At 39.0% G+C, this 16,201-nt stretch overlaps 1 protein-coding gene across 2 annotated transcripts; it reads left to right on the forward strand.

Moving 5' to 3' along the window:
• The first annotated feature begins 4,864 nt into the window (after positions 1-4,864).
• lrrc8da (leucine rich repeat containing 8 VRAC subunit Da) lies at positions 4,865-15,928 on the forward strand. 2 transcript variants are annotated; one of them, XR_001664312.1, is made up of 3 exons: positions 4,865-5,207; positions 9,977-12,567; positions 15,917-15,928. XR_001664312.1 is itself a non-coding variant. In XM_007568729.2 (2 exons), the coding sequence occupies exon 2, from the start codon at positions 9,979-9,981 to the stop codon at positions 12,502-12,504; it is 2,526 nt and encodes an 841-aa protein (XP_007568791.1). In that variant the 5' UTR covers positions 4,865-5,207; positions 9,977-9,978; the 3' UTR covers positions 12,505-15,382. The 2 variants fall into 2 exon arrangements, 1 of the variants encoding a protein (XP_007568791.1); XM_007568729.2 differs by lacking the exon at positions 15,917-15,928 and having other exon boundaries at positions 9,977-15,382.
• The last annotated feature ends 273 nt before the right edge of the window (positions 15,929-16,201 follow it).

A 16,201-nucleotide genomic window follows, 5' to 3' on the forward strand; every position in this document is an offset into this window, starting at 1 on the left:
ATATCCAAATAAGAAATTCTTCAAAAATGTAAACACTATTTTCTTTTTTCCTTCAAGTAAAAGTAAAAATAGAATAGCCATCTGTGTCTGTTTGTGCCCATGACTCAGTGCCAGTCTGTGACTTTACGGTTCCTTCATTCCTCTGACCTGGTTGGAAAATCACTAATCCTAACACAAGTCAACCATTTATTGAATTGCTTCCATCCTTCTTTTCCTTTCTAACTTGAAAATAACAAAGAAATTTTAACTGGTTTATCAACATTACGCAATACTTGTTTTTGTGCATATAGACGACAGCAGGTGGCGCCAAACAATAACAGATTTGTGTACATGCACCCTTACTAAATTCCTGCCCGGAGGCAAATTCTGTGGTTTGGAAAAAGTTCAAGTTATACAATGCTAAGCAAAATTGTTCACTACCTTTGATTTTTTTTTTTCTTCTCTTTTTTTACATTTGTCATATGACAGCCGCAAACTTTTCCCCATTTTGTTAGTATTTTATGTGACTGGCCAACACAAAATAGGGAAGTGGAAGAAAAATAAAATACAGTTTAATTTTTTTTTTTACCAGACAAATCTGATTTAATACTTTGCAGAACAATGTTTGCTGCAGTCACAGCTGAAAGTGTTTAGGGATATTCCTTTACCAATTTGGCACGTCTGACTGAAATCCTGGCAATTCTTCTTTAAAAATCGGTCAACCTAAATCAGATTAAATGGAGTGCAATAGATTCAAATTCTTGTAAGAGACTTTAAATTTAAATCTGAACTTTGACTGGGCCACTAATCTGTGAAAACGCTGTAATCTGACTCATTTTACTGTACCCATCTTTACTGGTATTGCCTGCTGGACAATCTCTCAATTTTTTTCTTTTAACTTTGACCAGCGTCACTGTCGCTGCAGAAGAAAAGTGTCCCCAACTTCTGCATTTTATTCAGGTACATCAGAGCAAAGAGGTCAGGGTTACAAATATACAGTACACTTTTCAAAATAGTGTTTGTGAAAATTTAGCAAAACTATGTAATATTTTCCTTCTACTTCACAATGATGGGTAATTTGGTCCACATAAAATTCCCCCCAAAATAATTTCTAAGACTGTTCTTCTGACATAACAAAAATAAATATAATAAAAAGGTTGAAGGGACGTAAACACTTTTGCAAGGCCTTTATATTTGGCATTCAAGTTAAAGTTCACAAATGTGAACGGATGTTCTTAAAAAGCATAAAGAGGTTCTGATAAACCAGACTTTCCAGGAACGTTGCCAAAGCAAAACGTGCTAGACAGACATGTCTGTGCAAACGTCAGCGGTGAGAATGCCTTCAAGTCACAACAAGACAAAAGAGACCTGCCAGCTAAGCATACCATTGCCCTGGTTTTAGGAAGCTGTTCTTGCAGGTCTCTCCCACATGAATTCTTTATTCTGTCAGAACTTTTTAGAAATGCTCAAAAAGCAAAAGTACAAGAGTGTGTGAGAGTGGGATCTGTGGGTTTTTCTGTGCAAACAGAAAATTTTAGCAGCTCCCATAGCAACAAGTATGTTTGTTTAGGGCTGTTGTTGGTTTGTGCTTTCTGATGTGCAGCTAAAGAACTGCGAGTGTCTATATCGTGTGAGAATGTCTGTGTGTTACTTCCTGTTCCCCTCACCCCAAGTTTCTTCTTTCTTATGCTTCTACCTTGGTGGTCTGATTGCCAACACACTCATCTGGCTGCCAGCAGTTCTGTGGCTTTTGAAAAGTCTGTGTCCTAAAAAGGAAACCCAGAATGGTTTAACCTCCACCTCACTGTTTGAAGAAAAAACCAAATGATTACATTCTTTACTTCTTCATCTGGTTCACTCCACCAATCACATGTCTCGTCACAGTCCCCATAAAGCCGTGGCCGCCAGGCCTGGTCCCTCACTGTCCTGCATGTTGTGGATGTTTCCCTGACGACACACACCTGACTGGAATGAATGGGTGGCTATCAGACTTCTGCTGCACTTGATAACATGCTTAGGAACTAATGCAATTATTTATTTGTTGCTTAATTCGTTTTGAGTCATATAAAAGAGAACATGCATATTGTACCTTTTAATAAGTAAAAACAAAACAAAGAAAAACATCCACTTACACAGAAATATATAGAGTAATATTAATAGATCAAGAACAAGACATTGTCTGAGTCAATAAAATTATGTTTTATATGATAATACTGTATTTATACATAAACAAGAATGCATTTAACTTGAAAACAAGTGGTAAGAAAACCACTGTACTTTGAAATTTAGCAATTTGTATTATGTACACTTTCGTTTTTCAGGAAGTACTTTTGTGTTAATACCACTGATGTCACTCTAAAGCAGGGGTGTCAAACTCCAGTCCTCAAGGGCCACTGTCCTTCAGTTTTTAGATATGCCACAGGGACAAAACACTGGAATTAAATGGCTTAATTACCTCCTTCTTGTGTAGATAAGTTCTCCAGCGCCTTGCTAATGACCTAATTATAAGGGTGGTGCAGCAGAGTCACATCTAAAAGTTGCAGGGTAGTGGCCCTCCAGAACCTTTAGTTTGACACCTGTGCTCTAAAGTCATTACCAAATTTATATTTAAATTACATACTATACATCATTTATTAACTATATAACTGCAAAATATATATATATATATATCTGTATATTTGACAGTGATAAACAGCAAAATTGTGACAGGAAAAATCTGTAAACAATAAAACAATTGAAAACGGATGATTTGATGTGAAGTTGTTGTAAATAAATGAATCTGTGAAAACAGTTGTGGTGGTGGTACTGGCATCTCCAGAGGTCATTAGGTAAGAGACAAGGTGGACCCTCCATCTCAGAACCAAAATAACACTAAGGTTAAAATATTTGGCAAGGAAGCACATTTCTCAGTTTTTGTGCTGTATTTATTCTTTAAGCAATCAGTCTGCAGCATTGCTGGTATGCTTCAGGTGCAAGTCATTAACCAAATTAAGATTATGTAAAAGATGTGGTGCAATATGTTGCTGACAGATTAGAGCGCCAATGTGAGGAAAAATTTAAAGCTTCAACGTAACATTTCTTGAATTTACATGTTTTTGTTTGATTAACAAGTAATTCACTTCTGAGAAGAAAGTGGCACTTAATCCTGAGGAAACACTGGGCCCAACTGCAGAAGTTTCTTTGATGCATGCAGGAAGGAGAGAGGTCCCATCAATATGTGTGGTGTGAAATGTGTGTACCAACGTAAAATACACAAAACAAAAAAAAGTCCATGTTACCTTACTTAAATGCACTCATGGACAAATCGCTTAATTTGTGGAGACATGTGGAAGTGTTTGGCCATAATAACCATCATTACCTTTGGAGGAAAATGGGAAAAGACTGCAAGCCTGAGAGCAACACCTCAACAGTGAAGAACGGGGGAATGGTGTTTTTTTGTAGAACAGTTTTGCTGCAGGCAGGTATTTCACACAATAGATGGTATCAAGAGGAAATACTATTATGTCAAAATACTCTGTCAACATCTTGAGAGGTCAACCACGAACTTAAACCGATCTTTCGAATCAACAATGATCTGAAGCATACAGCAAAATTTGTTACAAAATTGCTAACGCACAATTAAATGTATTTTGTGGCGGCCATCGCAAAGTCCTTATCTCAACGCCACAGAAACTGTGGGTAGGGCTAAAAGGGTGTGTGAGCAAAGCGGCCCACAACATTGACTCAGTAACAACAGTTCTGTGAAGAAGAAAGGGACAAAATTCCAGGAAACTTGTGGAGGATAAGCAAAAGGTTTCAGTTTAACGTGTAGTTCTCCAAAGACTAAGGAAATCTGATCATTTCTGATGTTGCTTTAAAATTGTACTATTAAATTATCTCTCATTCTTTGCAAATAGAAACAACATTGGTAATCCTTATGGAGCTAAAACAGGAGAAGTTTACTTGATTGAATGTCAGACATTAGAAGTCTTTTTTTTCATACAAATTGTATGTAAATATTGTATGCAGAATACTGCATCTCCTTTGTCTAGATAGTTATTCACCCCAAAGGCTCATCAACCACCTCAGCGTGTGATCTCACATGCTGAGTCTAGCTTCTACTTTTCTTTCGTCATTCTTTTCTTCCCCTTCTCAGTTCTCCCACTGCAGTCTACAGGGGCAGAGTGAGAGAAAGCAGACTGGCAGCAGGCAGCAGCCCGGTACCGGTTGAAACCTGTTTGGCTTGCAACTGAGAAGACACTTCCTCCGCCCAGTGCATCATCAACCAAAACCAGAAAGAACTGGAAGTTATGCTGCAGCAAACAAAAAATAAGGGGAGAAAAAAAAAAGACAGAAAGAAAATACAACTTAAAACAGTCTGTTATTTCTGAGTTAGGAGATTTTGCACAAAAGTCTTACAAGAGGAGGAATATGATGCTGCGTTCATGTCCTAGAGGGGAAAGCGAATTATACATATAGAAAAGACCTCAATTTTTATTGAATCTGTTTCTCGGTCGGTTTATCATTCATCTACTTTTTGAACTTACTATGAGGTTAGCTTTTTTCCGCAGACTTACCAGATAAATTATCAAACTCCTTACAATTATGTTCCTCGAAGAATAAAGCGCCCTGTTCGTTACGTTGTGTTCAAAACACTTTTTTGCTCATGGTTCCATGGTCTGGTATAGGCTATTTCTCGAATTTCCTAAAACAGATTTTGGATCCTCTCACTTATCCTTTTTATGTTTGTAATCTTAATTTAAATTGTATTAATTTTAGCACAGAGATTTGTTGCTTTGCAATGATTGTTCAGAAATTGTCCCTTCTTTTCCCCCCATGGTCAGTAAATGCAGCATTTGATAACTAGTAGGCGGCGACTACTGGAACTTGCTCTTATCTAGTCGACCAATAGGAAAGGCTTGTTAAACCCACAAACAGCACTGAGCGCGGCTCCATATTGGATCAGACTTCTTCTGAGAAATACATTGCTTGGGCAGGCTACCTGCTTATATTATCTAATACACCGACAAGAAGCTCGTGTACGTCTAGGCATGAGGACTAGCAGCAGGCAAATACCACGGTCACGAACAAACCTTCCCCAGGACCCTGCTTCTCTCAGCGGCGTCATTGCCTCTGCGAACGCTGTTATTAACAGGGCTTAGAAATTAGGTTAACCACGCACCTGAGGAGCGGCTGGAAAGTGGCATGCAGAGTGAGGAAGAAACACTTGGACTGAGATAACGTTGGCAGTAAGTGTATTTCCCTCTACAAAAACATATAAACTTAAATAAAGTATGTTTCAGTGACATAACTGATTTATTAAGGCCGAAAATACATAGTGACGCTTCACTTTAACATGTCTAATCAAGTCACCTGACCTTCTGAGGCAGAGTGAGGGGTAAAACTGCGGGGTTCAAAAACCGGCCGGTCAAGTTTTTCCATCAACAGAGCATGGAAAAAACAATCAAATTTTCTTTTAGGACATGAAAATGATGTGTAGAAAAATGCCTCGTGATGTACAGCGGCATACACTCGCTGGTAGCCATCTTAGAAGTTACAGTTTATCTCTGAACTTGACTTACTGTCACGTGGAAGCTACACTTTTGATCATTGTCTTTTTGTTGTTTCTTAAAAGGTTAACCAAGAAGGTTTGTTCCGCCTTTTTCTAGGCACACCCGCCACTTGCTAAGACACAATGAGAATTGAAAGTTGATCATGAAGCATGTCAGATCTGTTCAGTCAATAATGTTAGTTTACAAACTTGCACTGTTGCTTCCAGCTACTGGGCAAATGGATAGAGGGAACCTCTCTGAGATATTTTAAAGATTTTAATGTTCTCTTCCTTAGGGAAGAAAAACTTTATGTCAGAGAACATAATAGAAAACCAAAAATTGACATCGGCCAGGGAAAGCCTAGTAGCCTCCATTTTCTCCATCCTTTTAATTGTATAGCTGCAAGAAACCCTTTTGAGTTGTAAATTTGGCAACAATAAAACACATGCAAAGGGTTTATGAAGAGGACCAGGGCAGACTGGAAAGGTCACATATAAAGATCTTGTTTCTTGCAGGAATGGTTTGGCTCTTGTTATGTGGCTGAAATGATTGCCCGTCAAATAGACTCCTATTGATCTCAATCCCACCAGTTGGCCACATGCATCTGCAATATAAGCTGTACCTTTACCATCAGTCAACTCTACAGTGCAGAAGTTGGAAAGAAATCCCATCACCTGGCAATTGAAGGGTTAGAGTTAGGGTAGGAATTTTAACTGCATGCAGTGCCACTTGTTCTAGAAAATCCTGTAACTATTGGGAGTTCACAGATGAATTGACATTAATTTTATAATATTAGTGTTTGGATCAATCATGTGAAACCTATTTTATCAACCGATCTTGTCTATCTCAATCAACGTCTGAAAATTAACTAGTGTCCCCTTTTGCTCTGCTGTCAGAGAGAAAGAGGCAGACCCAGCCACCAGGTCATGTCTGCACATGTGCAATTAAAATAATCACAGCACTGTTGGAAACTCAGCAACTTTGTTGTTATATTTATCAACTTTTTAGACAAAAAAAAATAGTATCAGTCAAAATTGAAATCAGTGAGTCAAGCTTTTTAAAGGTTGGTGATCGGCGGGAAAACTGCAACCAGTGCATCCCTGCCAAATATGCTAGATACCAATCAGAAGAAAAAATTCAAAGGTAAATTGGTACCAGTTTAATTTCTAAACGTGATCATAACTGCTAACTTTTATTTCAGCTTTGTCTCTGGCTGAGTTCACTAAGGGCTTTGGGGACACTAGGGTCAAACATATCAGGTTGGTCCAACTTTAATTCAAAGCTAGTTGAAGCTTTTGGCTTGCAGAATCAGCTGATCTCTCTTTTTTTTGTGGTACTTCTGATGACATTAATTCAAATGCACACAAAGCAGACTTGGGTCTTTTACTATAAGTGTGCTTCTTAAAAAAAACTTTATTGAAATAAAATCTTGTAGGGGAAATCTGCACAACTTTACACAACAATGTTTTATAATCAGTGTTTGAATAAATTTGTACCACTGCGCAGTGTCTTTAAATTGGATGAAACAAACTAGTGGTCTGGCTCCAGTTTATACTCACAATCAATATCCAGGCCTGACAACATGTGGCCTGAGGAAGAGTAATGCCAGGACTTCTCCTGCTGGCAAATTCAATTCCCCCTGTTCTCAGGTGGTGGAGGACAGGTCTTGAAAGCATCAAGTGTTTCAACATGTCATAGTAAAAAAAAACAAAAAAAAAAAAACAAGGTGTTGACATCAGTGATCTCTGCAGTTTATTCAGGATTTGACTGAGTCAGCAACCACAGTTCTGAAGCCCTAGAAGAGCGAAAAATACACAATATACCTCTATCTTGCATTAACTCTTTACAGTCACTCATATTTAATTGTGTTAATCTATTAATCGGATAGAAAAGATACGGTGCCATCGGTTAGGTGCCGACCTAACCGATGGCACCGGTTAGGAGTTCTTTTAAGTTTTGCAATTTAGGTAGAATCTTAATTAGCGACAAACATTTCAAGGAAAAACACTTCAGTCTTTGATATTTTAATTGCTACTGCTATTGTGCAGGCAGGTCTTTGAAACATTTACAACATATGTTTTAGAACAAGTAGTGCTTTGTCATCGCCCTTGTTGTTGACTGGAAAATCCCTTTCCTGGAGTCCCAGGACTACTATCCCTTGTGAACAAGAACAGATGTTTTTTTTTAAACGACAGTTTTCATTATTACACTACAGAATCACTCTGTCACAGACAGGAGTCCCAGAGGCTCCTGTCCCTTTTTTGTAATAAGGAGTCTTTATTAGAAATTGAGCTTAAGAATTAAGAGCTTTCCAACAGCCACTGCTTTTTCAAATAAAGCATTTGCTTTACTACTACATCGCTTTTCCAGTCGGCTTGCGTCCCCTGTTTAACCATAAGGAAATATTGTATTCATGTATGTAGTCTTAATTACTCACAATTATTTGTCAATAATCTAAAATATTTATTATTTATGGAACGTGCATGCAGAGTTTATAGTTTCTATAGCTGTCCCCAAATTATGTGTTAATTACAAATTTATGCTACTGCTACTTGTCCACATTCCCTGTTTTGCCTACTGTGTCAAAAAGGCTTCAAACCCAAAATTCCAAATTACTTTACTTTTATAATCTTCTTCACATCATGTCTGTCCTGTATATCAGTCGTAAAATACATCTGTCAGCTGGTATAAATATTTTTTTTTATTGCCCAGCCTGCCTCAGATATGGTAAATTTAGTTGGTATGATCAACTAAATCTTATTTTTGTCTCCCTAGTGCTGCTTTCATGAGCCACATATAATTCAGTCTAGTCTGACCACTAGGAGGTGCCAGAACACCTCTAACCAAAGTCTTGGTATTAGAAGCATATGTATCAGCCTGTGTGTGTCTTCACAGTGGAAGAGGAATGATGATAATTTGCGACACTCATCCAGAAGAGCTTATAGGCTACATGACGTTAAGCTGTTGGCTCTAAAAAATGCTGTACTTGCTAAGGTTAAGGTAATTACATAGACATACAATTAAAGCTACATGACTATAAAGTTACAGAGAGATTTAGTTTTGATTTGACATAAAAAAATAAAAAAAATCACACAAACTAATCTAAAGGAAAAATACTATGAGGATAGTGAACATGCCTCGATAACTAAATTAGGATCGACTTTCAGGCATTCAGTAAATGAAACATGTGAGCCAAATGGCTGAGTGGATCAGAGGAGAAGAGTTTGGGGTGGAGGGTGTGGGTTTTGGGTAAGACTTTGTAACGTGTCTGGATTCAGCAAAATCGTGACCCAACACTTAAACGTTGTGAAGTAGGACTGAAAAACTTGGTGACAGGAAGTGAAAGTTCAGTGCAGCAGACCATAGTGCAATTATGGCGCAGACTCCTACTCAGCGGTGCCATCGGTTACTCATTTACAGCCTGTTTCGCTCAGATGAAATAAGACTCCAGCAGCTAGGGCAAGGAAGCAACAGTGTGGCACTCCACTTTTCTTACTCTGCTGTTAAATGGACCAGAGTTTAAGCTTGCTTTCACCAGAAACTTGCATTGAATATTTTTTTAATAACTTCCTTCTTTTGTGTCTAAAAGAATAGTCATGACGTGCAGGTCTAAGCTTTCAGAATGTTTATACTGGGACATTATGACCAGTGACGAGGGAATTAAGGTGTTTTTGTGTTTGTAGAAACATGTTGTAACTCATTCTCAATGTTTTCACTGTGCCTTGTTTGTAATTTAAGCTACTTTCACTTTATTTGGCAGTTATTACTATAATTATCACAATCAATGCAAACAGCCTCTGTTTTCTCTTTGACCTCTTCTCTTTGGTATTGTGGTTTTATTCCATTCATCTCTTTGGCTTTGCAAACTTCCTGCTCTCAGGCAAAGGTTAAGTGTTAATAAATGTATTTAACAGCATTTAATGGCAACAAAAATCATTCCAGGTGTGAAGCTTGAGCACATAAACTACTACATTACGTTTTTAAGGGGGAAACAAAGCTAGGAAGAATTTCAGGAAGAAAACAATCAAGATACTAGATCTGCTACATCTGTCTGACTCCAAATTAACTGGTGACCAGGCCATTGTGAAGACAGCCCTGGTCTTATAGTTTATTGTTCTTTCAGATTATTGGTATTGATGGATTTGTGTGCCTTGGTGTAAACGTCTTAAGTTGTCTTGTTTTTAGTTAACATTTACTAATTCAGATATATTTAAATGTTAAAGATAAATTGCATAATGCAAAAAAGGCAAATTGTGAGTTTTTTATACAAATTTTCAATATCTAATTTAGCTTTAACTATTTGGATAAACATACTAAAATATGACAATGTTTGTAAAAATAAAAAACTCAACTACAATCCATATCCCCAATCTGAATCAATGATTCTGAAATGTAAAATTTTTACCTAAATGAAGAAACAGATATTTTATGATCAAAATAAGATAAAGTCTTTTTTTTCATTGCAGTAATGTTTACACTCACCGAGGTTGCATCCCTGAACGACATCCAGCCGACGTATCGCATCTTAAAGCCATGGTGGGACGTCTTCATGGACTACCTGGGCCTGGTCATGCTCATGTTGGCCATATTTGCAATGACCATGCAAATCACCAAGGACCATGTCGCTTGCCTTCCTTGTCCTGAAGAAACAGAAGCTAATCTGTACCCCACCCAAAAAGGATCCTCTCCAAGACCCACCGGAGCCCCTGTTATACCTACAATCCCTTCAGGCACTACGGCGCAGTCCAACAAAGCCATCACTGGTATTCTCACGACACATCAGCCTGGAACAGCAGAACAGAAAACAGATCCCCAACCTGAACCGAGAGGGGTTAAAACCAACCTGGACTTTCAACAATATGTCTTTATCAACCAAATGTGTTACCATGATGCCTTACCGTGGTCTTCCAAATACTTTCCATACCTTACACTTATTCACACCCTTATTCTCATGGTCAGTAGCAATTTCTGGTTTAAATACCCAAAGACAAGTTCAAAGATTGAGCATTTTGTCTCCATTCTGGGTCGTTGTTTTGAGTCGCCTTGGACAACGAAGGCTTTGTCTGAAACGGCGTGTGAGGACTCTGAGGAGAACAAACAGAGGTTGACAGGCAGTTCCTCAGGACCAAAGCAGGTGTCTTTAGAGGGGAAGGATGAAAGTCCAGACACCAACCCATCCACACCAATGCTTGGGGTCAAGGTCTCTGCAGATAAACCCATTGCAGAGGTCCCAAGCAGCATGACCATCCTGGATAAAAAGGATGGAGAGCAGGCCAAAGCCCTGTTTGAGAAGGTGCGAAAGTTCCGAGCCCATGTGGAAGACAGTGATTTCATTTACAGGCTCTATGTTGCTCAAACCTCTGTCAAAACTGTTAAATTTATTTTGATCCTGTCCTACACTTCCACCTTGGTTAGAATAGAATTCAAGCATTATTGTGAACCAGACATAGAACAGCTAACGGGCTATAAAAAATTCTACTGTACACACAACATGGCTTTCATGCTGCACAAGTTGCTCTTTACATACATAGTGTTGATCATAATCTATGGAATGACATGCCTATACTCCCTGTTCTGGGTGTTCCGACGCCCTCTGAAAGAGTATTCCTTCGAGAAGGTGAGGGAAGAGAGCAGCTTCAGTGACATTCCGGATGTCAAGAACGACTTTGCGTTTCTACTGCACATGGTCGACCAGTATGATCAGCTTTACTCCAAGCGCTTTGGCATCTTCCTGTCAGAGGTCAGCGAAAACAAGTTGAGGGAGATCAGCCTCAATCACGAGTGGACGTTTGAAAAACTAAAGCAGCATGTCACGCGCAATGCACACGACCAACAGGAGCTGCACCTCTTCATGCTGTCTGGCCTGCCGAATGCTGTGTTTGACCTGACAGATCTGGAAGTGCTGAAGCTGGAGCTGATTCCCGAGGTGAGATTTTCCGCCAAGGTTTCCCAGATGACTAGCATGCAGGAGCTGCATCTGTGCCACTGTCCGGCCAAAGTGGAGCAAACCGGTTTTGCCTTCCTACGGGATCACCTGCGCCGCCTGCACGTCAAGTTCACGGACGTCGCCGAGATCCCGCCTTGGGTCTACTTGCTGCGGAGTCTGAGAGAGCTGTACCTTATGGGGAACTTGAACTCGGAAAACAACAAAATGATCGGCCTGGAGTCCATGAGGGATTTGAGGCATCTGAAGACGCTATGCCTGAAGAGCAATCTCACGAAGATGCCGACGAACATCACAGAGCTCTCCCCGCATCTCCTCCGACTAATGGTGCACAACGATGGGACAAAACTGCTGGTGCTGAACAGTCTGAAGAAAATGACGAGCCTCATCGAGCTAGAGCTGCACAATTGTGAACTGGAAAGGATCCCTCATGCCATCTTTAGTCTGACCAACCTGCAGGAACTTGACTTAAAGTCCAACAACATCAGAACTATAGAAGAGATAATCAGCTTCCAGCATCTCAGGAGGTTGACGTGCCTAAAGCTCTGGCACAACAAAATCATCACCATCCCAGCATCCATTGGTCACGTCAAGTCCCTGGAATCTCTCCACCTTTCTCACAATAAACTGGAGTCCCTTCCTTCAGCCTTGTTTACTCTTCCCAAGCTGCGACACTTGGATGTGGCCCACAACTCCATCACAGTGCTTCCACCTGATGTGGGCCTCCTCAACAACCTCCAGCATCTGGCTATTAACTCGAACAAGGTGGAAGCCCTGCCCAAACCTCTCTTCAGATGCACCAAGCTGAAGGTGCTTTGTCTAGGCCACAACGCGCTCACCAGTCTGCCAGAGACCGTGGGTCAACTGGTGCAGCTCACGCAGCTGGAGCTTAGAGGGAACTGCCTGGACAGACTGCCTGTCCAGTTGGGAAGCTGCCGGCTGCTGCGGAAGAATGGCCTCATCGTGGAGGACCATCTTTTTGACACCCTGCCGGTGGAAGTTAAAGAGAGCATCAGCAGAGAAACAAATGTTTCCTTTAGTGGCTTATAAAACAAGATCCATCTGAAAGACACAACTACATTTCTGGAAATGTTTCCAGAAATGGAGAAACAAGTTTATTATTTACAAAAATTAATTTACTTGATCATTTCAGAGGATAAAATCGGTTGCTAACATTAACATTAGGGGTGCACCGATAAATCAGCCCTAATTTCCTTAATTTTGGGAGATCGGTGATTCTCTGACACTTGCATGTGAAGTCGATCTCATCTACCTCGGCAAAGGTCTAGAAATCAACCACCGTCCTCTTGAGAGATTTGACTGACAGACTGGCCCACCAGGCAGTTAATAGTCATCTCTCTGTTGCCAACTCGGCAACTTTATTTCTATATATTTAGCAACATATGAGACGCATAAATCAGTATCGGCCAATATCGGCATCAGCAAGTTAAGCTTTTTAAAGATCGGTAATCAGCAATCAACCTAAAAGCTGCAATCGGTGCACCCCTGATTAATATAGCTTCAAAGAGGCATTTTTGTTGGCAAGTGTAGTGACAAGCATTCTTAAAGTTTTAAGATTTTTTATTTTTTTTTTTTGTTAAATTCATATTAAGATCTTATGTGGTTGACCAACACAGAGTAATGTATGAGTATTTAGTAAAAGATAAAGGAGACTGAATTTTTTGTAAACATTTGCCATTTACATGACAAATAGTCATGGAGCTTTCTATTAGGGATGCACCATATATTGGCTTTAACTGGGCCGATATCAGATTAAATACAGAGCATGAACATCATTGTCAAGTCCTGACACAATATGCTTAAGGTCATTGTTTTGCTGCCCCAGGATCAAGTATTTTCCATTTCCAACAGAATTTCCTCTGGATTAATTACCAACAATAAAACAAACTTGGGACTCCTTGCTTTTCCTGTCAGTTTTGGTTGAAATCCATGTCTAGATAGGTTTGCAATTGTGCCATGCTCTTTTCCAAATGAAGAATTGACTGAAGCTCTGTGAGATGTTAAAAGTTTAGGATACTGACGTAGAAACTGTTTAAATTTGTCATCGTCCTCCCTGACCAGTCTGCTGTGTTCCTTGGTCTCCAAGATACTGTTTATTCGCTAGTAAACCTCGGAGGTCTTCACAGAACACCTGCATTTATGCTTGAATAAAATTACAGGTAGACGTTGTTAATTAGTTGGCATCAGAAAGCAGGTGGTTGCATTAGACATTATTTAGGGGTATCAAAGTAAAGGGAGCTGAATACAAACGCATGTCATCCTTTTCAGATTTTTAATGAAAGATTGTGAAAATCATGGACTGTTTTGTATCATCATGCATGTACTATAGTTTAGGAAGAGGAGCTATGGATGTTAAAATTTGAAAAGTTTAAGTGGTGAGAATTTATTGCAGTATTTTTAATTGGAGTAGATTTAATAGTGCTAATGTTTTCTCTGCATACAGCTGGAACTGTACAAATGTAAATACTGCACCTAAAATTAAAACTTGTCCCATCAGGTTACTTCAGTACACCGGCTAGTGATTTTACTGCTGAACAGTGATCAGAACTTCTTCTATTTTTTTTGTTACTTCTATCTATTAAAGCTCCTGTGGAACCAAGAGTAGAACAAATGAAAGTAAAACCATTTCTCTCCATGAATGGATACCAAGTGTTAGCTTTTTATTAGGGATGCACCATATATTGGCATTACCTGGGCCAATATCAGTAACTGATGTTTTTCCTTGTTGCCGTTTGTGTGTGTGTTTCTTGAGGGGAAGATTGGCCATGTGATGTTCGGTCATGACAAAAGGGCAGGGAAATATATTGGGTAAATGTTGGTTATCGGCCATAATGACAAGATGATTTCTACATCAATATCCATCTAAGTCCAAATTTTCATATCTGTGCATCTCTCTTTTTTTATGGTTTCCAACGGCTAGATTTTATTGCTAGAAGTTAATTATTTTGATGATAAAAAAAAAATCTCTGATAAACATTTCCCTATCGTGTTTCATTGTAATGCACTATCTGTTGGTCCATCACATAAAATCCTAATGGAATACACTGAATCTGGTGGTAACGTGACGGAATGTAAAGCGGTTCCAAAGGTGGAAATGGTTTTGCAAGATACTCATTTCATTTTTTTTGTTCATAGCTTTAAGTCATTGGAAAAAACCACAAATGTAACTTTGTTATTCTATTTTAACCAAAACCATTTGCTCCAGTGATTAAATGTAGATTTGTTTTAATAGTCTTTGTAGATACTCAGGTATAATTGTAACCATGGGGAATAATCTTGTTTTTTTTTTGTTTGTTTGTTTGTTTTGCCTTAACTGCTGCTATATTTGTTTCTCCACAGCAAAAGACCAAAAATGAAATGGAATGCTTTCTTGTCTGTCTGCTTTGGCAGAACATTTTTTATTTTAAAATCTCTTCTAGAAGTGAAAGGAAAAAAAAATAGAATAAAAAATCTCAGCCCTCCTGTCTTGGTGGTTTTTAACTGGTTTCTCATATTTTCTTCATGCGCATTTCTGTAGCAGACTGAATGACCTTAGAGTTGTAAAACTCGGCACCAGAAAAATACCTTTACCTCACTGTTGTAGAGATTGTACACTAAGGCCTCTGTGGTTTGTACCTAAAAGGTTTATGATGTAATAAAAAAAAATATGAATGTCGCTTACTGATGACTGTGTGTAGACTGAGAGCTGATAAAAGGGAAACTTGTTGGCTCTAACTTTTTAAATCGTGTTTAAATATTTTAGCCTGTGATTGAGAATGATCATTAGCTCAGTCACTGATGATGATGTCTGCCTTCATTCTTTAAGTGTACCTCTTTGTAACCCTTTAAGTGTTCTTCAGAGCTCATGTATCATGCTAGTCATCTCATGCTGCAGTTTTATTTGGCAATAAAAAGAAAATCTACATCATTGTCTGAACGTTATTGCTCTTCCTCATTTGGGTTGTACCCAACATGGGGTTGTGGACAGAATAGAACATTTGCTCTTTACTGAAATATGCAGGCAAACTATTTTAGCTCCTAAACCTCTTGTGTTGCCATGGTTTAAATTCATTCACCTATTGATGTAAAAGATTTTTATAAAAAAAAATTGTAAAGTTTTTTTACACATTTGTCTAAACTGTCAATGTTGTCTGCTAATGGTGGATAAATGACTCACAGTTGCAGGGAAACTTTGTCATCAGTGGCTACGCTAAGTAGCCTGAGCATTCGTGGCAGGCTCTGGTGTGGAAAGCTAGTTTTAGCATAGCAAAGACAAAGGGGGAGGGTGTGAACAGTGTGTAGGAGAGTGATTGACAGCACTAAGACCTTCCTCCTGGCTCTGATTGGTTGTTTGTGGCAGGTCTATTTCTGAAGATAACTAAGAGTTGGCAGAACACCTTTTTTTCACAGATTTGTCTTACAACATTGGCAGTTTTAAACAAATGTGAAAAAAAAATTAAAGTTGTGTAATGCAGCTTTGAGTTTCCACTCACTCGTGAATCCAGGCGGTCACATCTGCATCTTGACCTTGCAATTTTAATTATCCACGACTGACTTAGTTATTACAGCATTCCTTATTTGTGTCACAAGACAAAAGATCAGTGTCAGTTTTCCTTATTTCTCCTTCAGGACTTTTCTTAGAAGGCCCTCTGCATTTCCTGTCTAATCTGTAGACTTCAGGGCCACTCAGGACTGTGCTTTCAGTGTTGCTTAGAAATAGAGTGAAAAATGTTATAGTGGCCTCAGC

This window comes from Poecilia formosa, unplaced genomic scaffold (genome assembly GCF_000485575.1).
Source record: "Poecilia formosa unplaced genomic scaffold, Poecilia_formosa-5.1.2 Scaffold230, whole genome shotgun sequence".
Classification (NCBI taxonomy): domain Eukaryota; kingdom Metazoa; phylum Chordata; class Actinopteri; order Cyprinodontiformes; family Poeciliidae; genus Poecilia; species Poecilia formosa.